Source organism: Lathamus discolor, chromosome 13 (genome assembly GCF_037157495.1).
Source record: "Lathamus discolor isolate bLatDis1 chromosome 13, bLatDis1.hap1, whole genome shotgun sequence".
NCBI classification, from domain to species: domain Eukaryota; kingdom Metazoa; phylum Chordata; class Aves; order Psittaciformes; family Psittacidae; genus Lathamus; species Lathamus discolor.
In genome coordinates, this window is record NC_088896.1 from 9,281,378 (window position 1) to 9,305,021 (window position 23,644).

The following is a 23,644-nucleotide window of genomic DNA, read 5'->3' on the forward strand; positions in this document are numbered from 1 at the left end:
GCACGGTTTGGCTGGTCCAACCCCAAAAGTAATCTTGTTCTTGTCATACCATACACTTAATACAAATCATTTCTTTCCTGATGAAGAGCTTTCAACACTTCTAAAATGGAAATCCACAATGGATCAGTTCAAGCTCAAACAGGGATGTGATTATGAAGACATTTTCTCATGACTAAGAACATTGGACCTTCCCCTTTCTTATTCTGCATCTGCAAAATGATTCTGGGTTAACAGTATGGCTGGTTCACTGTATTTGAATGAGAATATCAAGAATAAAAGAAGAGCAATCACTGCCATTCTAGTGCAGAAGAAAGCCTGAATAATTTATTTTGTGGGCATTTTATATGGCAAATGCCTCAGCCCCACAGCTAACAGACTATATATCAGATTTCCATGTTAACAAGTCTAGGATTTGCCTTCGGAGGATATTGTTTGGATGCTTTGGATCTTGACACGATGTAGCACATTTGTCAGTGACAGCACCAGACAGCACCTTTCCTCTTGCTGTATTTACAGGGCAAATTTAGTCTGGCATAACTCAGCTCTGCAAAACCACAGAGCCGCCTGACAGGAGAGGCAGTGCAGAGTGCTGGAAGGGCTGGGAGCAAGCAGTGGGAGGCGGAAGGCACTGACAGATTATTTTCCTGGCAGCACTGAATTTAGCATCGTGAAACTGCACTGAGAAACACATCCACCACCTCTGCTGGAGCAGCACTCCCGGAGGTCACTGCTGACGCTTCTCTGCAGGTTCAGCTGGGTTTCCAGGGACACGAGAGGGTCTCCTCTCCTATCACTTCTGCAGTTGCTATGAAATGTCACCTTGAGAAACACCCTCACAGCTTGCAGTGGAAAGCACGCTCAGGCTCAGTGATGGCCTGACCTGGTAACCTCTTACGCTAATTGTATGTCTTGCAACAGCGCACCTGCAGCCCCCTAAAGCACTGGGGACCCAACTCTGCATGTTACTCAGTCTCTGAAGAATGCCTCAGGCTTTTATTGTTACACTTGACGACATAACGTAACATTAGTGGACTGACCTCTAACTCCTTCTCATCAAATGTCTTCAGCAGATGTTGTGGGATTACTTCATTAAATCCCTTCTGTAGAGCCAGAAACTGAGCTTCAATTCCTCGTAAAAAACGCCAGTTTACATAAAGCCTGCAAGCAAGAGCAAAGTGGTTTTGTGAGAAACACGTTCAAATACAATAAACCCAACAATTTATCCAGCCCCCAAAAATGGCCTTGCTGACAGGAATAAACCAACCACCACCCCTGCACCACCACTTAGAAAACAACCAACCAGAAACTGTCCATTACTTCAAATAAGTAAAAGTTCAAAATAGATAAAACATAAAAAACTTTGGGAAAGACAAAAACGTACCTGACATATTCCTTTTTGTTGTCCTCTGTCACAGGGATGCTTTTGCCATTGGGTTTCAGTTCATGTTGAATAATTTCCCCATATGCATTGTGTTCTACACAAAATGTATGGTCCAAGACTCCTGTGATATCATTCTCACTGGTGGATAGAAATAAGCAAATGACTCAGTGAAAACATATTCTGCAAACATATTACAGCCATAATTTACCTGTCGGACATCACAACTTAGTTTTTTCAATAGCATTTCAAATTACTGCTTGGAAGCAAAAGGTGAACATACATTTTCACTACGGTATATTCTTTAAACCAGTATCAAAGTTTCAAATTTATATTTTAATAATGTTTTACTGTTAATAATAGCCAAAATTAATAAAATAAAATTTATTAACTCCCCTCTGTGCCCCCAAAAGCCTTGAGCATGTTAAGCCTTAAGCTGAATTGTGCAAGAAATATGTTTCTTAAATCTGCCTGAGCAGGAGATGACAAAACACTCAATTTCTTTTCAAGTAGATTTAGGAACATTATCCCATGTTAACCAAGATACAACTCTAACACTGTAGGACACAACAGATAGTACATACAGTATCCAGACTAAGCTGTTATGAAGATCAGGGTCAACCAATTCCATGTCATCCAAAGTAATTGGCTTCCCTAGCAACTGTTTATAGAAAGGCAACGTGAAGCCCCCGTCGATATAGTGTCCATGAAACACAGCCATCCCCATGATCCGTCCAACAAAATGGAAATAGGATAAGTGTTCCTAGAACAGAAAGAAGAAACTGAGCCATTCAGCTAAATAAGATCTCCAGATTATAGCTGCTGAATATGAAATGTAATTTCAATACAAAGAAAAGACAAAAAAGAAGAAAACACCCCACCAACCAACCAAGAAAACATACCCAGAGCTTTTTGGTTTGTTTGGTTTTATGCACCCATTGAAGATAATGCTTCCAGTCCAGAATCAAAGAAGAAGGATCAAAATAAGCTTAATTTCTCCCAAAGGAAACATAAACTGACATCTTACAGAAAATTAATAACACATTTCAGAAGTTTCTTTGATCAGTATTAAATAGAAATTATCATATTCTTGCACAAATTCAGTCTCTAGCAATACTAATGTGAGACTGGGTTCCTAAGCCTAGAACACTCTCCAGATGTATCGAATTTCTAGTCATAAAATGATCATTACAGAACTCATGTTACCAGTCGTACCGGGTTGACTGCAGAGTCCGGGTTGATTTGTAGCGTATAGATATCATCTCGGGAGTATTGGAAGAGACCATAATATGGATTCAACATTTCATGTGACAATAGGTAGAGCCACTCCCTGAAGGAAACAAAACAATTTATTGTGTACTTTCTGCAAACACATTCTTACACTGAGTTTTTTTCAAAACCGTATGGTTTTTCTTATCTTACTGTTACACATAAATGTGGAGGAAGTTCTCCCTGAACATGCCGAGGTCAGACTGAAACCTGAATTATTTTTACTTGCTCATACAAGGCTGGTTTAGGATTTAAAGCATGGGGTACAGTTGGAGGGTTTGGGGTGCAGGGGAAGAGACAGAGGACTGACTGTTTACCTGGCAACACCTCCATAATCAAGGCCTTCCTCCCCACGAAACTTTATCATTAATCGTTTCCACAGGTCTTTTGGCCTCATCTTCATGACTTGCCTGTAGGATTCCTGTAAGCACATAGCATTCATTTTATTAGCTTCTATTTACAGACAAGAAACTACTGTTGTTTATTAGAAATGGAGTCTCAGACTCTGAGTTGGATACTGTTAAAGAGGATACTATTTTCCAAGACACTAACCAGTTTCTCAAACCACAGACTGCTACTTAGATTTCTACAACTGTGATAAAACTTGTCAAATAAAACTGATGAGTGCATGAGTAGAAGCACCTCCTGTTAAATTTCCAGAGGTGCACAGTGATCAGAACCTGCTCCTTCATTCTCACATAACTTCCAAGAAGTTAAAATCTGGGTCAGTAAACTTTTGTTTTGCCATCAGAAAAGCCAACAGTGGAGCTACTACTCTGGGTATAACCCATGTGCAAACCTTCAAGAAGCATCTTTAGAACAGAGACATCAATGTCACCCCAGTTAAGTCTACAGAATTATTCCTCCATCAGTAAAACTTTACCAAAACACAAAGAGAAAGCTGAAAGAGGCAAAACAAATGCTAATTTTTAAAATGGAATTAAACAAAATATGTTACTTTTCATTTATGTTTAGTGTTGGTGCCCCAGTCTCTGGCTTTGCAGAACAGAAGAGGTAGGTGTGCTGGGGGCCCAATGTACTCAATTCAGTTTTCAGAACAAGAACATAATGATTTTCACTGCTGTAGAGCAGCCTTTCCTCTCTTTTCTTTAGCTGATTATGAACTGATTTGACTGCCTCCAAAGGCAAGACCAACACAAATCTTTCTTGGCTGGAAAAAGTGTGACAACACAGCGGGACTATCTGGTTTGTGGGTGGGGTGAAAAAGCAACAGGGATGGGTGGGATGGGTGATAAAGTTCTCAAGAGGACAAACTGTTCTCCAGAAAGAGCCAATGTATTATAACTGCGTTCAATCAATTCAGCAGAATTATTCTGCTGAATAATGACACCAAATAAAATGCAGATATCCCACTGTGGACATCCCTGGCATTCAGAAGCCTAGAAAATGCGTAAAATTGGTCTGATTTAGGGGGATTAATTTAAAACAATCAACCAGAATTGAGACAGATGCCAAGTAATCCAAACTCCAAAGATGACTGCTATTCAACTGTAATTTTACTTAAATTACAATAGATCAAAGATCATTAATAATTGTTTGGTTTCCCGTTTGCAACAGTCCCTCTGTAACAGACATTAGTGTTCTTCTATTCTAGGAAGAAGTGAGACAGTATCTTCAAATACATGAAGTGCTTGAACTCATTCCTCAGTCCTGACACAGTCACATTTCCAGCCACAGGGAAAGCTCTTCCTCTTCCCGTTCGTCACTGGTAAAACTCCAGCGTTAACTTCAGACTTCAAGATTTCATCTAACTGAATGACTTCTTTAGATGGTTATGAACAATCCCCCTTCCCTCAAAGTTAAGAAATGGGTCAAATTCTCACATTACCTCAAAGATCTCTTCCCTAGAGACCTCGATACGACAATGGCCAGCTTGAGGTTGCTGCTGTGACAGCTCTTGCCTTAGGATCTTGAGCTTCTGCACTAGGTCTCGCTTGTACTTCGGCACAGTCAGACACTCTGCCTCATCTGGAAGCTGACACAGGGACACTACCTGCTGCTGCTGCTGGTGCTGCTGATCTTTAAGTTGATTCTGGCGGCTAGAAACAAACACAGCTGTTTGCAGATATTCAAGTCAAAAATCCCCTATTTTCTTCAGATGTTTCTTAGAGGCTAGATCTTTGTAACTAAACTACTTTCAATTTACTACGATTATTCCTGTGATTACACTAAAAAAATCTGGGCCCAGTAAAAAATAAATTCAGAGAGATTTTACCCTGACCAAAGATATACGCTTCTGTCTTTCTTGGCAACTATCAAGTTGGTTTTAGGGTTTGTTATTTCTATTAGTACTACTCTACAAAGTATGTAAAAGGTTACAGCACTGTATAATAAGGTATTATCCATACAATTTTACTACTAAGCTGCTGACTCTGAATTTCTCAGATACCATTTCCATATTTCCTTTGCGTGTTTTGCCTTCCTCCATTTTAAAATCCAGGGATCTGCCAAACACCATGCCTCTAATCTACAGTCAATACCATAGTCTGTTTGAAATGGCTTGTCTGAAAAAGAGTAAGCTTACAAAAAGATGTTTGTACTGGCAGCTTGGCAAGGACCTTGTCCCTTGTACCTGGCCTAGTCTGGACCACAGGAATGTGGGAGTCCACATGTAACTAATTGGCACAGATAAACAAGTATTTTTACTAGCAAGTCTAAGAGATTTTGTAAATCTAGCTTCTGACCAGGAAAAGTAAACGAACAGTGTTGCAGAGATGTCCTCTTGTGTTGTTTCTTGTGGATATTTTTATAGCTTTTTAGTATGGCATTTCCAAACACCACAGGATAAAAGCTGTATTTTACCTAAACCATGAGATTATCTCCCTGTGGAACACACGAGAATACCCTGAATTTACTGGATAAATAAGGAAGGTTACAATTGAGAATGTTTTCCAGTGGAGTGTTAATAAATTGGTTTTTCTACAAAGACCAAAAATATGGAAGCAAATACAGTTTTAATGTATTTTAACATTTCAGGCTATTGTCTGCTTTGAAACAAGGTCTACCAGAAAGCTCTCCTGGCCAACCAAAACTCACCTCCAGCAGGCTTTCCCCACAGGGGCATTCAGAATTGGCAAATTAAAAAGGGGTGGGGGTGTTCCCAGTTTGCCTGTGGCTCTGAACAGCTATTCCCTTATTTGCAAGCCTTCTATTTAAAGCAATTTTGCACAAACCACCCTGAAAGGAAACTAAACCAGGTGACCAGGAAATCTTTATCAGTAGTCTTACAAGCCTAATATTTAGAAACCCCTGCAATGGCACACACTGTACATCACCTCAGCAACAACTCAAAGCTGAAGATTAAGTAATACCTCTTTACTCCTGGTCTTTAAAGAAGAAATAATGTACAGAAACCGTATTTGATTACTGTGCTCTAGGATGCAGAACTTCAGAAGTTAGCTTAAACAATGTTGTTAGTTTCATGGTGTCTTGTTGTTTGCTTCTGTTATTTAAAAAAATAACTAAAAGCAAGCCCAAACCAAGGATAGCTTAACGTTAGTTGCAAGCTGACCACGTTGGTCTTACAATAAACTACAGTTATTTTAAGTCATTCCTGAGAAACGAAGTCATTTTAATAATTCAGAGACACACACTCGATGTGGTTCCAGAATAGGGCTCTATGTCATTTGTGCTACGTGCACGGTAATTTCTTTTCACTTGTGATTAGCTTTAAATATAAAACTTGCTTGAAGTATTTACTTGATATATAAATTAAAGCAAAAATAATTGTTTTATCTTCTGAACTTTCAAATTCCACAACGAGCATGTGAAAATAGTCCCTGCACATGCCTACCAGGGAAGGTCAGAACTATATACTGAAGTGTGCACACGTTCATATTACCTTTGAGGGTAAAAAAAGGAACAGTCCTCAAAACACAAAGCTCAGGCTTAAAGAAAATGTAATCCCTGAAAGGAGGATGAATTTAAGATCTATGCATCAAATGAGACCAATCTAAACAGGGCAGTACTAGAAGGACAAAAATAAAATGCCTTCCTCCATATTAGACTAAAAATAATCAAGTGCAGCATTAGCAAAATTATCTGCAGTGCTTAAGAGTGATTAAATCTAATTTCTTAGTTTGTTTTCACAGCTGAATGATTCCACTCCACTCTGCACAGTGCTTTAAGGAAGTAGCTAAGTACTTTTCAGGTGCCATAACCATCAAAACCTATCACAAACTCTTGGCTAATATTTTAAACAGAACTGGGTAACAATTTGATTGTTTTCATAACCTATAATGTCATCGCTGGAGAAAAAAACTGCTTTACCCCGATCTATAGAAAAGCCAGTAACACTGAGAGTGAACTTTTTATTATGCCTTTGAACCCCAACCACCATCCCACTCAAAACACTAAACTTATCTGGTAATTTACAAAATGAGGGGCCTAAATCAAACTGGTTTTCTCTTTCTGAAAGAACAAATAAGAAAGTGGGCTTAAGGGGGTGGTGCGTGATGCTTTCACATATCCTGTTTGGTGCAGTAAAAGAAGAGACACCAGAAAAGATTTATCAGGAAGCAGGCTTTGCTGATGACACTGTTGGTTGAATTTCTGAAACCCTTCCCTAATGAAAGACAGACGGACAAATCTTCAGCACACTAGCAGTACTTTAAGGAAATGCAGGAATGGTTCTGTGATTCTGGAACTTGAAAGTCCAATTGGATTTTCCAGATAACAAAGCTAGCTATGGATTTGTCCTCCACAATACATATAGAACTAGCCAGTATAACCCGACTGCCATTTAAGAAGAAACCTATCTGTGAAGGACAGTTATTGAAATACAGTCAAATTAACTCAATTTTCTACAGTTTAGGAATTGCACCGTTGTAGCTAAGAAGGTCTAAACTTTTTCTTTAGGTAAAATATCTAAATCTGAATTAATTTAATGAACTTTGCTGTGTTTCAAAAACATGAACATGCTCCTCCACTGGAAAGGTTTTTTTTCCAAGATCATGTTCACTTGAAACTACCAATCTAAATGCAGCTAAAATTAGCAGCGATTTATTTAAAATTAAAAATATTATTATTATTTCTAATAATAAACAAAAGAACTAGAAGTGTCTGGACAAGGGGAGCTTACTTAAGGCCTGTAATATACACAGTTTATAACTATGATTTATCTAAACTAAATACATATTTGTCAATATTTAGACACTCCTCTTGGGGTGTTAAGTTCAAATGTATATTGGGCAGACAAAGGCTAGCCAGCTTGTACGTATTACACAAAAAACATGTTGACCTCCTGGATATTGCTTTCCATTCCGCGGTTTTGTCTTTTCAGTGCGTGTTCCCACTATTTCCTTCAGCTTTTCTTCCCAATGACTCACTTCCTTAAAAGGACTATTGCTCCTACTTACTCCTTGCCCAGGGCTGCATGGCTTTCTACCTAAGCAACTCTTCATTGTTTCTCCCACTTAACACCTACTCAATACTTTACAGGTGTTTCCCAAGAGTATTAAAAGGTGTTAGTAGGAGAAACAATAGAGTCAAACTCCCAAACAGCCTCGACAAAGCAATAGCCATGTCTAGGCAAAAAGAAATGTTTGTTTGCTTTTTGGTTTCCATTTTTAGGAGAAAATCTCCCAGTGTGAAATGAGTGCCAAGGGAATAAAAACAAGAGCCAGAATTTCTTTTCAGTTTCCCCTTTTTAGAAATGCAGTATAAAAAAGTGATATCAAAAGGCAAAGTATTTTATTCATTTTGTTAAGTATCAGAGTTAAATTACTGGAGTCTTATTCTGAGAACATCTCAACTGGTCTTACTCTAAAACTGCAGGTAGGAGCTGAATTATTTCTCCTTTATTCCAGGAGAACAGTTGGGTACTTGTTCACCCTTGCCTAACTTGTCAGTATTTCACACCACTGGGTAATGAATGCAACCTCATCTTGTAAAACAAGTTCCCCATAGCTGAAAGTAATATGAAGTATAAAGAACAGAAAAGAAATTGCCTCTCTTGCACTTGCTGTCCCCAACTCCAGCATCACTATAGCCACATTCCTGCCTAAATGATGCTAGAGATTTGTTCCCCCCACTTCCAAGAACAATCAAGCCTGTCTTCTTTGTTATGTAACAGAATAAATCGATAGTTTGTTAAAGAACACCGATACTATACTTTAAATACTACGTATTTAAAGGCAGCATATGTCTTGATCTAAAATCCAGCAGCCCTCAAGAGTCACTCTCTCTCCTCTATTACACTCAACATGCGCTGGAGAATTTAAACTTACTTTAGGACTAAATGCAAGTTAGCAGATAGCCGTGGATCTGTAAACTGCGTTGTCCTGTTGTTATGGTCAACAAAATAAACTCTCCCTGTTGCTGTATTTCGGATCTCCCATCCAGGAGGCAGTGGACCAAGCTCTTCACAATTGATGTTGCTAAGATCCCTATGAAAACAAATATAAAATGAAAAATACCTCAGCATTTGGCCTCGGAGCCAAACAAGCATAAATGTAACAGAACAATTCCATGAAGTCTGAGAAAACGTATTGTTTCAGAAACTTGATCTGTTCAGCTGGAATCTCTACTCCCAAGGTGCAAGCCCACCAAAGAAAAAAAACACACACCCCAGAACACATGCCATGGGGGGAAAAGTTCTTATCAAATAACCTTCCTTTTTACAGACCAACTTCAGATGTTAAATTAATGCAGGCTTAAAACAAAAATAAAGGCCTTTGCCATTATTTGCCAGAATGGAATTACAGTTCTACACCCGTTCTGACAGAAAACATTTTAAAAACAACATTAGTCATGTAAGGAACTCTGAATCACACTTTATAAACTCCTACAAAACAAAACTATACTTCTGAGGAGTTATACTTTCCATGAAGAATTACGCATGGGATATGTGTGTATGGCACAGGCGGTTTTGCCCCAAAACCCCAAGCGCTGGTGGGAAGCGAACAGCTCTCTAACAAAATATTTCAACTAAAATAGACGAAGGATGACTCAAGCTCTGCACTGAGCAATGCAGGGATAGTGGGGCTCAAGAAAATTGCGCTGATATTAGGAAGATGCAGATTCATTCCAGAGGTTCACTGAAAGCAAACACTGGTCTTCAAAAATGTTCTTTTGCGTACATGATTTTTCACGTATGCAAGTCACACCTGAGATACTTTACAGTCCTCTTTACCCATGTTAAGTCTCCAGATCTCACAGTATCATGAGAGTCGAGGGGAGGAAAGAGCTGAGGGACAGAATGGCTTAAAAAGACACATCTGCAGAGACTCAAAAGGCTGAGAAGCCGCTAATGGAAATACCAGGCTCTGGGACTGAACTTGTGCTGCTATTACCCATACGCACACTGTTGCTAAATTGGAGGGCTTACTTTTATTAAATTACTGCGGTGTATTAGCATAAAAATGCAATTTCCTTAGAAATGACATGAACTCCATCCTCATGCAAAGAGACAGATTTTGTTCTGAGACACAGTTGTGCAAGTTTCTGCTGCCACACCTAACAGCAGTGCTAACTTAGGTTTCATACAACACCAGTACACCACAAACTTAAGGATTAGATCTTAAAGTAAATAAATATATATTTTAGAGAAACCTAGTTTCTAGCTTTGCATAATAGACAAGTCTTAGGCTTCCTAATGCACAATGGCTAGCTGGATCACACCCTCACGTATACAGATAACGCATCAAAGCAAAGTATATTCTTGTAACACAAAAGTGATAAAAACAAACAAATCATTTGAAAATGCAGTGAAGTGCATAAGGCACTTTATCCTTCCTAGGATAACTATTTCCATGGGAATTAGCACCAGCAACTGATAAACTTGCTACGGTTCTCATAAGTGCCAATTTCGAACTCCACACACTATTTTACAATGTCATCCACAGACTTTAGCAGGCAATCATTTTCAATAGGATTTCCTGAGGTGTTTTAAAGAACAATCAGAAGCTAACAATAATTTTCATTATGCTTCTTTAAATACATTAGAAATAATCGTGTGTAAAATCATGGACAGTATGCACGCATAGGCACCATGTAAACAGAACTGTATCATTGACTCATAGACTGGTTTGGGTTGCAAAGGATCTTAAAGCCCATCCAGTTCCAACCCCCTGCCACAGGCAGGGACACCTTCCACTACAGCAGGCTGCTCCAAGCCCCATCCAGCCTGGCCTTGAACACTTTGTTTGGTAGTCTGATCATGGGACAATAATTCTCATGAACAAGTAAACTCAAGCTAATTCAATGATGAGGCTGTAGTTCACTACAAACAGCGTGTCTACACATACAAGGGGCATCAGCAAGATTTTCCAGGTTTCTCCTTTGTCTGCTCCTCCAAAAACAATCATATACGTCTACTCTATTTGTCACCAAGTTTGTTCTTCATAAATACATGCTGCCGATTTCTTAGGTCCTGTTAATTTCCAAAGCCTGAATTAAAAACCAGAACCAATCCAGTTTTCACTGAAGCATTTTGGATAAATCGAAGGTTTTGGAAGTGCTCAGATCCTGCTTTTTCTGTTTCATTATTTTGCACTGTATTAAAAGCTGGACTTGGTTATAACTCATATATGCAGGATCTTGAATCAGTTAACTACACTCGTTTTCCGTCTTTGCATTAAAATAACATCTTGAAGAACTGAGAAAGAGACTAATTTATTTTGATAATTTGTTAAAGTAATATATTAGGGGTCAAGAGTCAGAAATATAACATTAGGCAGAGAAAATTCTGAGGAAAGTACTACTTAAACTCTTTTGTTTTGACACTTTAAGGATACTTCCATTATTTCTTACCGAGGTACTCTTGGATCATGCCACGTGCTAACACCAGTCTGAGTATGCAGAAAATAGACCTGACCTTGCTGAGTCGTTCTTTGCTCTGTGAAATCAAGAGAAATTAATAAGAACAAAAAAAAACCCCAAACAAACCAAAACCAAAAAACAACGCAATACAAAACCTCACAAAGACTGTTTTTCCCAAACTAAGGGATCGAAAGGATCTTACATGCAAGAAGACATAACCCATTTTCCCAGTTTATTGGGAAACCCACAACTAAAAAACCACATTAATTTGCATACCATATCCTTCAGGTAAATCAGGCGGAGTGTGCAAGTGTGTCCGGCTCATGTAGTTTCTGTGCCTCTGTGACCTGACTCTCCTCTCTGCCAGCCGGGGATCTGATGACTGCCCGCAGGTCGCACCGTTTGTTCCTGTAATTGGAGTGTTCTCATCCGCAAAACAGCTCAGAGGTCTGCCCGGGCTGGAGTATTCACATGCTGGCCTGTGGGGAAAAATGTGAACAATGTATTGCTGACTAGACATGGGGTTACATGAGAGACACTCTGCAGTAGCTTCACCTTAGGGCTCTTGGGATGTCTTTGTGGATGGCAGAACTGAGCAGCTGACTTGTCAAGCAGGATAACTCAACAATGGACACAAAGCTTGTGTTCTGTGCTTGCTGGTTCATCCCAGAGCAACTAGTAAACCTGTCATTCCTTCTAATTTTTAAGGAAGGTTATTATGCAAGGATTGTGAAAAAGGGCCAAGCAAGATAAAAACAGTTGCTCTTGAGAGCTCCACTGCAAGAGGAAATACTGAATTATGTGGTTTTGTATTCTCAATGCTGTTTTCAAAAGGATCTAAAAAGGGGCTAAAGGGGGATTGACAAAGGCAGAGGAAACCCCTGAAACAAATTATGTATTTTGTATTTGTTTCTCTACTGTAAACATGCCTAGAGCTTAGAACTGGTATTTTAACACACCACAAAAAATATGGATAAAGAAGTTACAAAGCTGTTCAGTACTTTTGCTCACTTGAAAAACATATCAGAGCTGGCAGTGTTAATGGTACACATTAAGTCAAATACGTCCTTACAGAGACTGGAATAATATTTATTGAGGATGGAAGAGACAGTCTGCAGGCACAGACAGTCTGCAGAAGACTGAAAAATATGCCATGACAGTGTCTACAATTCAGGTAACAGCAAAGCTGGTTTAAGGAACGGCTTCACAACACAGTTATTACAGTTATAAAAGGTGATTGTAATGATTTCAAAACATGCTCTGTAACAATCAGCTTTAAAAGTTCTGGATTACACAGTCATAGCATGTACATAGACAATGCCTGTCAGCTGTTCTTTATCTCCTCATCCCTTTCAATGTCTGTACTTAAGAGAGTTCTACCATAGCAGCTCAACAAGAAAACAAAGATGCTAGTATCTGAGGTGGAAAAAATTTTAATCAGAACAATTCTTTCAAGTTAGGCAGAGTGAAGGAGTAGGACGTTAGACAAGAAAAGCATACTGCATTTGTGGAGTGACTCAGAGGAACACTGAATACCCCTGTGTTAGAGCCACGTAGAACGGCTTGTGCTCAGCACTCCTGCTCAGTATACAAACTTCATCATATGCACTGTCTCCTAAACAATTTCTTACCGCGTTGGTCGCTCCCACTGAGTTGTTCGTGTAATGTGATTTAAATACTGGATCCTTCCAGAAGCAGTCCTCCGTTCCTCCCACCTAGAATTCAGACATGGAGAGATAAGGCAGTGAGTGGTATTTCCAGGAAACCAGGGCACAAAATGTTTCCAACATAAATGCCAACTCAGGAAGACTTACACTATTATGAATCGTGTTAGCTGAACGAGGTAACAGGAAACAACTGAAAGTTAACTCAGAATTGATTTTACACATTCTTCCCTTGGAACCAGGCATATCATTAACAATATCACACCTTTGTGTTCAATACCTATTTGAATTCTAATTAAATCCCAACAGCCACATAAAGAAACTTCTTGAAAACATCATATTTAATAATGCATTTAACCTCTTTTGGCCACCAATCTAGTGCGTGCTTTCATAGCATCTTCATGCAATACTTGTTTTCATTAAAAAGTCACCAAATAACATGACTTTTTAATTATTATTACTTTTGCACTCCAAGTTACATCAGGCTATTCAGCTAGTTTTGCAGTTACACAAATAAGTAAGCAATATTTATACAAGGAATGTTCTGAAGTGAAAATTTAAAAGCATTGTCAAAAGTGTTTCTGACTTCTTCAGACTCCCAATTAACAAAAGAATGCTGTTTAGGACTTCAGATGGTAATTTGTATTTCGAAATTCATAATCTGAAAAATCAGTTTCTCCTGTCTTTACCTGCCAAGAATCACACTCAGAAGGTCTGTGTTTGCTCTGAAAAAGCTGATGACAGCACTAGAACCTAAAACAGAACATTTTTCTGTATACACAAAACTGGTTTAGGTGTTAATGATGTCATTAACTCTCACAGGGACAAACCAAAATCCTAAACCCAGCATCTGGCAGGTAAATACAGCAAGAACTCAGGCTCCACTGCCTTTTCCAACCATGTTTGCTTCACTATAATTTGCACAGAAGAAAAAGTGGCACTGTAGAAGGCAACCAAGCTCCTACCTTGCTACAAAACTACTGCATGGAGGAAGTCAGTTTGCTGTGATTTAACACTATATTAGTTTAGCAGTTCTATAATTTCACATATGTTTTTTTAGAAAAGTATCTTTTTAATGAATTTACTCATATATGCCACCTTCCATTTTCCAAGAAGAGACAATGCAAGGGTCGTATTATTAACTGCTCCTGTGTATCCCAGCTGGCTTATCTCCTGCTCCTAAATCCAAAACTGCAGAACTCTGAGTACAAGAATAAAAGTAAGTTAACCTATTTGTACACTGACTTCTCACTACTGCAGCAGTCTGTTGCATGAGCTGTGTCTGTATTTACATCACAGTGATGTCGGCTTACCCATCCGGTAAATCGTTGTCGAATAACCGGCTGCAATCCACCACTTGTCCTCCTGTGCCTATTCGGTCTCTGGACTGAAGACTTACTATTAAGATAATAAAAGAATTATTAATTATATGACATCTGAATGCAAATTGCAGTTATATTTGAAAGAGAAATGGTACATCTTGGAGGACAAAGCTGAGCCACGTTCTGGGTATTTTTTCCTTCCCACAAATTAAAGAGTTACACAGACATGGTGTATGTTTTCATACATGTAATTCTCTACATCTTACTTCAAGAATATGAACACAAGTTAAGGCAGAAAAAGGAAGTTTTCTCTGATGCTGTCATTAACTTTTCTCTATATGAGATAGAGTGTGACACTCATCTGGCAGCAGCAGGGTGACTGGGACAGCGATACTGCCACTGCTAACGGGAGTACTGCTAATAGAGCTAAACAAAGAAATTCCTGTCTGGTTTTGACTCCTCCTTACGTATTTTCTGTGAACATGGGATTCAACACACACATGTACACACATAAAACCAGGCAAAATTTAACTACTAGAAGCACTACGCATCTGATTTATTGACTCCTTTGAAACACTGATGGTAAGAAGTCAAATGCAACTCTCACACAAAGCAGTTCTCAGCACCCTGAAAATCCTTTACTGCCCTTAGCAAAACTGTGTTACTGCTTTTTGAATTCCGTTTTTATTTTTTACATGTTCCATTGGGAAGGATATTTATGCCTAAAGCTGTTGTACTACAATTATGAAATCAAAGATTTTATTTTAGGCAGCTTTTGTTCCCAGTATCATAATTTGCAAGTGTCCAATCTGATAGTTTATGACACTTGTGTCCCTGTGGGCTTGTTGGGGTTTTTCTGATGTTCTGTTTTGCCTTTAACAATAAAATGATTGCTTAAAAAGCTAAATACGTGCCATGGCACACATTTCTTGGGGTGGCATTTCTGCACCTCTGGATGACCGTCTTCAAGTCCTATTTATGTATGCAGTGAAATAAACCTACAGACCATAACCTAGACACAATCACAACTTTTGCTAAGATCACAGTTTAAAAGCTGTAGTAGTACTGGCAGTTTTTGCCAGTGTCCAAACGTTCGACAACAACATGTTTTGAAGCTTTGGATTTTGGGCCTTCAACAGAGCAACCCAGGAAGTCCTGCAGTACCTGTTCGCCTTATTCCTTATCAGTATTAACTCCTGGTCTTCCATGAAGATTAACATTACAAAGCTATGTAAGGACCAAAATTTGTGTATGGCTTCATTCTGTAATGAGTAAGGGCTCATTTTTTTCTGCACCGCCACATCAGAAATAAAATGGTGGCACAGAAGAGAGCTGCAAGACTAAGACACTGTGGTGCCCTCTGCATCCACTACTCACAATCATCCCCTTTTCTTCCCCCCTTTGAAGAGACCCCCAGGTATTACAGATGAAGCTCCCCTTGCTCCCTGGCCCAAGTTTAAAAGGCATACCCACTGTGCACTTGAGCTGTAAGGTTATCATCTGCTGAAGGTATCAATTACATTTTAATATTGTTTTCCAATCTTCCACAGCCTCTTAATTTAAGCCAGTTTATCATTAGAAGGACTGAGAGTATATTTCTAACTTATTCTATCTTTTTGCTTACTTTTCTTCAAGATTTCTCCACTATGTAACTACTGCAGTAGAATTGCCTAGTTTTATTCAGGCTCATTCACCCATTCAACAATGCACTAGTGAAGAAAGATTAAAATATAAAGACATTAATAGCAACAATCTAAATAAAAAGAGACAGGAGTCTCCAGAATCTTACCAAGGATGCATTAAATTAAATCAAAGCCATGACTGAGGAAACCTGACCTTTCTAATAGTAACCCCAGAAAGCAGAACATACAGATTTGTTTTCAGCCTCTACTGTAAGCTAGGTACAACACACAATCCAGCAGCTCCTGCTAAGGAGGGACAGCCCCAGCAGCATGCCAACAGAGCTGATGCTGCTGTGGCTACACCACTTTTCAGGATCGCATCAGGTTAAGCCAACTGGTCAGTCTAGTTTATGCCTGCACTGCTGACTAGTTATCTCTGACAACCAGAAGTGTATCTGCCATGCCCACACTGCTCTGTATTTGCCCCAGGCATCCCATTTGGCATCCCAATAGCTTGGAGACCTTTCTGCTCTGGGGTGTTCCTTGGGTTTCTTTTGCTTGTTTAAATAACGCCAGCATTCTCAAGCCATGATGACAAGGATGCATGTTGCATACTCTGGAGGGCAGCATGAGAGCACGTCATGGTGTGAGGGTACAGTCCCTGCAGTGTCATGTCTGAAGGGCTGCTGTGGGCAGTGGATCTCTGCTGCTGCAGCAGACCTTGAACAAGCTCCTCTTAAAAGGAACTCCACAAACAAGATTGTACGATGAGCAGGGGACTGCTATACTGGAGAAAAACCAAAAAGCAAACCAAACCTCCAATATATGCACTCTAGAAAAATGACTGTTTTATCCTTTACTCTTCTGTGCAAGCTCACATAGAAAATTTAATATTCAAGAACAGTCTGAAGTGTTGGCAATGCACTTAGGATTCCACATTTTCATCATCATTTGACTCTCCTGTGCCACCTAACTCACCTTAATAAAACACTTGAAGATAAGGTGCTAGAGAGATGGTTAAAGCAACATAAAGAGGTGAAGTCCTAGGTATTATTCAACAGAACATATTGAGGACAGCAAACGAATGCACTGAAGCCCTTATTTGCTGACTGGTATTTCAACAGTTTCCCTGGCTGACAAAACAAGAATGCTGGTTGGATATTACTTGAACTAGGAACTGAACATAAAGCTGAGCATGCAAACTCACTTTTCTTCCCCTCCCCAAGTCCAAATATTCTCATTAACATCTTGTCATAAAGACCTCCTCATCCTGATCAACTATATTTGTTTTTTCTTTTACTTCCTAAGCTGCCTTCTGAAACAACTTACAATGCACCAAAAAGAGAGTGCTTATGAAGCTGTTTGTGGATACTTGCTTTTCAATTTGCCAGCTTCTTTTAAATTCTTAAGTTATTTAAGGTTTATGAGTTTGCAGAATGACAAAGAACAGCCACTGAGGCTGGTGACAGACTTGTTAATAACCCGTGAAAACACAAAATAAATTGAGCAAGTCATCCCAGACAGCAATTCACTCCTGTTGCAGCAAGATGTTTCATCCTTTCGCAAAGCCTACAGGAAGCACAGCTTTGCTGGAACTCTCCATGGCCAAGAATTTGTAGTCAGTTTTTCACAGGGAGTTCAGGCTCAAACTGTCACCATTCTTTACAGTGACATTAAAAACTTTATAAATAAATTTCACACTATCTATGGTCTTATCTGTCTCAACACTTGGGGGGGGGGGGCGGGAAGTGGGTTGTTTGGCTTTTTTTAGTGGTTTGGGGTATTTTGTTGTTTGTTTTCATTCTCTACGTACACCCTTCCAGCCTGAGGTCCAAACAGCTCTGGCACTAGACACTGAACTTGGAGGGGGGAAAACCAGTACGCAAAATTGACATCTAGGAAGGGTATCTCTACAGCTACTATTGAGCTGCAAGAGAACAAAAATATAAACCCCTTACTTACCTACTATCTGTCCTCTAACAGTATCATTGTCATTTGGCCCAAGCTTGCACAGATCCAATCTCTGATCTACGGAACAAGGACACAGTGTAAATCACACAGTCTTTTGCTGCCTTTGAAAGGCTCACTGAAGTACCATCAGAACAAAATTCAGCCTAGTGTAAGACAGTTAAGAACCTATTACAGAAGGTAAAAATCACAATGCTTCTCTACCAGCATGTCACTTTCTTCTTTTTTGATTATCTAGGTAGCCAAGCACTACTTTTCCATCACAGTGCACCAAATTTAGCTCAGCAGTAAATGGCACCCATTCAGATAATGAGAAAACAGCATCTTACATTTTAATTAACTTTTGAAAAGTAGATACAAAGTGCTCAAAGTATTATAAAGCACTTAATATGATAAAATTTACTAATTAATTTTGAAGGCCCATTAATTTTTAAACTACAAATGTGGCTTCAATATAAATTTGTCCTTTTGTTTATCCCTTAAGACTTGCATTTCTGAAGGTAATAAAAAAGACAATTTGAAGGCAATTAGAATCTGTCTTCCTTTGGAATTCCAACACACTAAGTTCAGTGTTGACACTCCACAACCAGACTGCGGCACTGACATTACCACTGTCTATGGTAACAGGGCAAAGGCACTGAAACAAGCCAGTAGTAATTTACCTTCTCTATCCTACTTGTACTATCCTTGGACACAAACCACCATTACAAACTACCAAACCCGTCAGAATATACAAGCTTTATAAAAAACCCAAATAAGTGTCACTCTTCAAAAGCCTGTGCATGAAAAGTTTGGGCTGAAAGAGAACAAACTCTAATCTTTGGCTTACTTACAACCAGTGTCTTTAAGGCGGTTGATTGCGTTTGAAAGAAGTCTCACACAACCCAGAAAACCAGCTCCCTGCTTTTTATGAATTTTCTTGTGATTCCACACGCTGATTGTTATTGAATCTGATTTCCCAATGTATCTGAAAAATGTGGAAAAACAGAACTGTGAATGGTACTTACTGAATACTTTGAAGATGCTCCAGAAATCACCTTAGGGGGAAAAAAGATAATCCACCATGACATTAAAATTTAACACACACTGTATTGGCAGAGAGAGTAAGTCATCTTCAGATAAGACGCACACACTACACTTGAATGAAAGCAAGTCTTATGAAGGAGTTTACTTGAATACAAGCTAATCTAAAATCCTGATTCTGGAAGAAGGCATTCACGTGAATCCAAAGTCTACTTAAATCTGTTTAAAACAGTAACATGAACAGACCGTGGGCTGGCCCAGTGACCGTATTTCTTCAAGCAGCTAAAAACATGCTTAGATTCATGCCTATGCTCAGCCTAACCACAGAGAACAGCAATGCTCATGGCAGCATGTTTGTGAGCAGCGCTAGCAGGCAGAGCAGGTCAAATGCCAGGACAGAAACTATCGGTTCAGGATCCATGTGCAGCTCTTCATCTGCTGCTGCTTTTCAGGCTAAACTTCCAACCACTAGCAATGCAAGTCACTCTCTTTTAGAGCTATTCTGAGCACTCAGGGAAAATATAAGGCAAACCTAGTTACACATCTGCAGTTAACGAATCTTTAGGAAGCTAATTTGCTATTAAGAAAGGCTCAGAAAGGCACTGTTTGTAACATACATTATAGTAAGAATGTGACCCATGACAACAAGTTCATACAGTATTTTAGGTGAGATGTGCCACATTCCCCTCCTGGCTCCTGCTCACATGTGGGCTGCCTCCTTGCAGCATCACTATGGAAAAGCTTTGCAAAACCTAGGTGTGCCTTGCATGGACCTGGGGACACCTGGACACTGCAGGCTGTTTTATCTTTACTTTTTTGTTTGAAGCTTTGCTCTTCACAAACAATTACTGTGTGAGATAGTTTTTGTTTTCAGCACCTCCAGAGGACAGTTTCAAAACACCTAAAATAAAGGAGCTATTGTCAATACTGAATTATTACAGTTATTTCAAACAGAGGAAAATGAATTTGTAACTATGGATTAGATCCCAAGAAATGCTTTTAGTTCTCCCTTCCCAGACCACAAATTGTGACATTCTGCAGCATAGTCCCAAGTGGGTTTTCTTGGTTTTGAAGGAAAACTGATCAAACTCACTCAACCAACATGTAAACACGACTCCCCAGTTGACTGAGACTTGATCGGCTTTAAGACATCTTAATAGTTTCATAAAGATAGAAATGATACTGTCAAGGTTGGCAAACCAAATAATTGAACTAACTCTCATGGTTTAAAATTGCAGCTGTGATGAGGCAAGTTCTCAATTAACACTTCTCCCCTTTTTTCCTGTTTCAAAAAGCAGAACTTATCTTCTTTTTCCCACCTGCAGACAGGGACTGACCCAAGAAGACAGAAAAGCCTAACTGTAGGCACATACCCATGAGCAGAGTTTAAAATAACCAGTGCACATTTAAAACAAACCCAAGCAAACCACAAACGTCACACACACCCCACCCCCCTCCCCCCCCCCCCAAGTTTTGTGACAGTAGACTGATTGCATTATATAGGTCAGATTTTTGGCCTTACAACCTTGACAATGCCAGTTTTGCATAAAGAAACGAAAGATGAAGATGGAAATTCACGTGCACAGTTGCAGTCTACAATGTTTCATGTAATTAAAATAAATTCTTATGAGAACAAGTTAGGTGCACTTAAAAATAAAGACTTATGACCTGTCTTGAATTTTCCAGTTTTCCTTGTTGCTTTAAAAAAGTCAAAGGTATATGGTTAAACACAATTTCATAACAGAACAGTGTGAATAATATGCAGAACAGCTGAATATACAACACAGTTTCCAAGAATTACTGCAACATTTCAGGGTGAGGTTCTCATGGTTGAGATGCAGACAGTAAGCCATCCATACCAAACAGGTGAGGACTTCTATATGACTGCTATAACCTGCTATGGTTTTTGCATCAGAAAACCTGACTGGTTCACACATTTAAAAGAAGTAAGGAAGACAAGCTGCATTTTCCAAATAAAGATGTCTTGGTTTTTTTTCCAAAGGAAGAAAAGAAATAGCTCAGTAACTGCTGGTTGGCTTTATAGCAACATGTTTCATCTGCATAATTTCAGGCATGAAAATACATGGTTGCATTTCAAGAGTGACGGTAGGACAAGCTGTCATTTCCAATTCATTCGCTGGAGAAGTTACATTTGTTTTACATCATCTGGCAATAAGGTTCCAACATAAAAGCCTGCGCTAGGAATTGTATTTGTTATTAAAAAAGAATGCTCCAAAAAATAAAATGAGTTTAGAAAAAAGAAACCCAAGAGAAACAAACACCACATCCCCCTCATTTTGATGGATGCCCTCTCATAATTCCTCCTCACAATTAAAGTTCTTGGGGCTTTTTCTTTTACTCAACCCTATCAGCAATGTCTATTTCACAGCTTTGTTACTTCAGAGATAACAGGAACTGGATTAATGAAATGGAAACCTGGAAATTCCATTTCCATATGTATTTTTGAACTCACATATATCCCGAATCTACAACATTCGACTTTGAATAAGAACTGTGCGTTTGGAAATCTTAGGGAAAATCAGCACTCTTAGCACTTCTAAACAAGAATCAAGTACACGCCACACTGGAACCCCCTAAAATTTCAATCAAAATTTAAAGCATAGAGACAACTGGTACTTTGTCTAACTAAAATTATCTTTGCCAAGGTGGTATTTCCTCCTGAGGCAATGTACCACTCAGGAAGGTTTGATATCAAATGACTTTTCATCCCCATGGCATTATACATGCATTATATACAAGAGAAGCGGAACGAAGAAAGTGTAAAAAAAATATTCCTGAAAAAACACACCTCTTCCTGATCCCAAGCCAGATGTACTCCCTCCAGAAAGAAAAATGTAACATCAAGAGGTATGAACTCAGGCTTGGATGCCAGAATTCCCTATTTCTAATCCATGCTGTCACACAGGCTCTCTTTACAACCTGGGCAAATTACTCCATTTGTTTCTACATTTTCCCATTTCTGAAGTTTTTCTAATAAATGGTTATGCTTTGAGAGATGAGCTCTTCAGTTTGGAGGGGAAGAGGGTGTGAAGAGACAACAAAAAATACCACCCCAATTTTCTTCTCTTCTTTCTCCCTTCACCCTGCCATTGTTCTCATCTTTGGTAGCAACTGAAGAGTGCTGGAGCCTTTGGACAGTCACAAGAGAACCAGTCAGAGGCTGTGGCTTAGACAGGAACATAGCATAGACACGTGGCACTGACTGGCTGCTCTTTTCTCCTCTCCAGTGCTACACAGTCCAATGCTGAGCTGAGCCTACGAGACACTGTAAAAGCAGCTGCATCAAGCAAACGACAAGCAAAGCAGGCTTCTACTCCAGATGTTCCTAACAGACCCACCTAAGAAGTTCAGGAGAGACTTGTATGTCTGATGTACTTGAGCTGGCACGGCCAGATCTACAAACATGACTCAGAAATTATTTCAACCTAAATGCAAAGGGCATCAAACTGGTCTAAACAACCATGTCAAGAGGGCAAAGCTTGTGCAAAGAGCTGCCTGACAGCAATTTAAGAGTCAAATCTAGGACAGGATTGTCTAAACCAGCTCTAAGCAGAGCTGTTGACTTCCCTCCCTGAGAAAAATCCAGGATCATTAGCAAAAACTAGGTAAAGTAGAGCTGGAAGGTTAGGGGAGAAAGGTGATTCTGCCAGGGGAGCACAGGGACTTGAGAATGTGAAGGTACCAAGCAGCACTAGAACCTGCAGTGAGATTCTGGGAAGAGGAGGAGTTACAGTTGCGTGAGATTACATTTGAGAGGTACAACACAGAAGGAAATGCCAGAGCCTGGGGTGCAGATCTGAAGGGCACAGAGTCAAGCCAGGACCAGGACCAGGTTTTGGTGGAGCTCATGGTACAAATGTCTTTTTAAAATAAATAGACCAAACGACTTGCTATGCCTTAAGGGCAGAGGGTGCTGGGGAGGACTGGAGTAGGCTCAAGGGCACAGGTAAGCCTGGGAAGGCTGAAGCAGATCTAGGATATCAGAACAAAAGGAAAGGGAAAGAAGAGAAAAAGGGTATCCACTGAGTTTCAGAACTGATGGTTAGGTAGTGTTTAAATGCTCTGAACATGAGAAAGTCTGGTTATTCAGAGCTTTGAGGAAAAGCCTGAACAATAGGGAAAACACAAGACTGAAAATAAGGAAGGGGAATACATCCAGGGCAGTATTCTACTGACATTAAACTGCATCTAGACAGCAACTATTTGGCAATTTCTTTCTGAAAACCTCCCAGATTCCCACCCCCCTTCACACACCCATCTAGGCTGAAGAATCTGAGCAACTAATTCAACTGCTTCCTTTCACACTACGATCTGAACCACATAAGGCAAAAGCAAAACCTTTTTTTTTGTTCCTTGTAACTGCAGAAGTCTTTAAAAAATCTTATACAACAGACTATCTATTACGCTGAATCAAGTTAGCAAGCCACAAAATTCCTTTGGAATTAGCAACTTCATTCAGACATCAATGCATAAACACATCACAACAGATCCATCATACTGTGCCATTTGCATATGTTATCACATGATACATGAGACACTTAATTAGCAGCAGTGTTAACGTGCTGTACAAATTCCAGGCTGGGGGACATTTCAAGC

General features: G+C 39.4%; 1 protein-coding gene across 1 annotated transcript in view; it reads right to left on the reverse strand.

Moving 5' to 3' along the window:
• The window catches only part of SMURF2 (SMAD specific E3 ubiquitin protein ligase 2), a 57,019-nt gene that overhangs the window by 3,149 nt on the left and 30,226 nt on the right, over positions 1-23,644 (reverse strand). The window contains exons 4-16 of the mRNA XM_065694106.1: positions 18,838-18,971; positions 17,999-18,064; positions 14,406-14,490; positions 13,060-13,143; positions 11,705-11,907; positions 11,420-11,504; positions 8,896-9,054; positions 4,497-4,707; positions 2,965-3,068; positions 2,594-2,708; positions 1,963-2,141; positions 1,382-1,519; positions 1,038-1,158 (exon numbers count right to left, since the gene is read on the reverse strand). Coding sequence (XP_065550178.1) covers positions 1,038-1,158; positions 1,382-1,519; positions 1,963-2,141; positions 2,594-2,708; positions 2,965-3,068; positions 4,497-4,707; positions 8,896-9,054; positions 11,420-11,504; positions 11,705-11,907; positions 13,060-13,143; positions 14,406-14,490; positions 17,999-18,064; positions 18,838-18,971 — 1,684 coding nt within the window. The remainder of the gene's footprint in view (positions 1-1,037; positions 1,159-1,381; positions 1,520-1,962; positions 2,142-2,593; positions 2,709-2,964; positions 3,069-4,496; positions 4,708-8,895; positions 9,055-11,419; positions 11,505-11,704; positions 11,908-13,059; positions 13,144-14,405; positions 14,491-17,998; positions 18,065-18,837; positions 18,972-23,644) is intronic.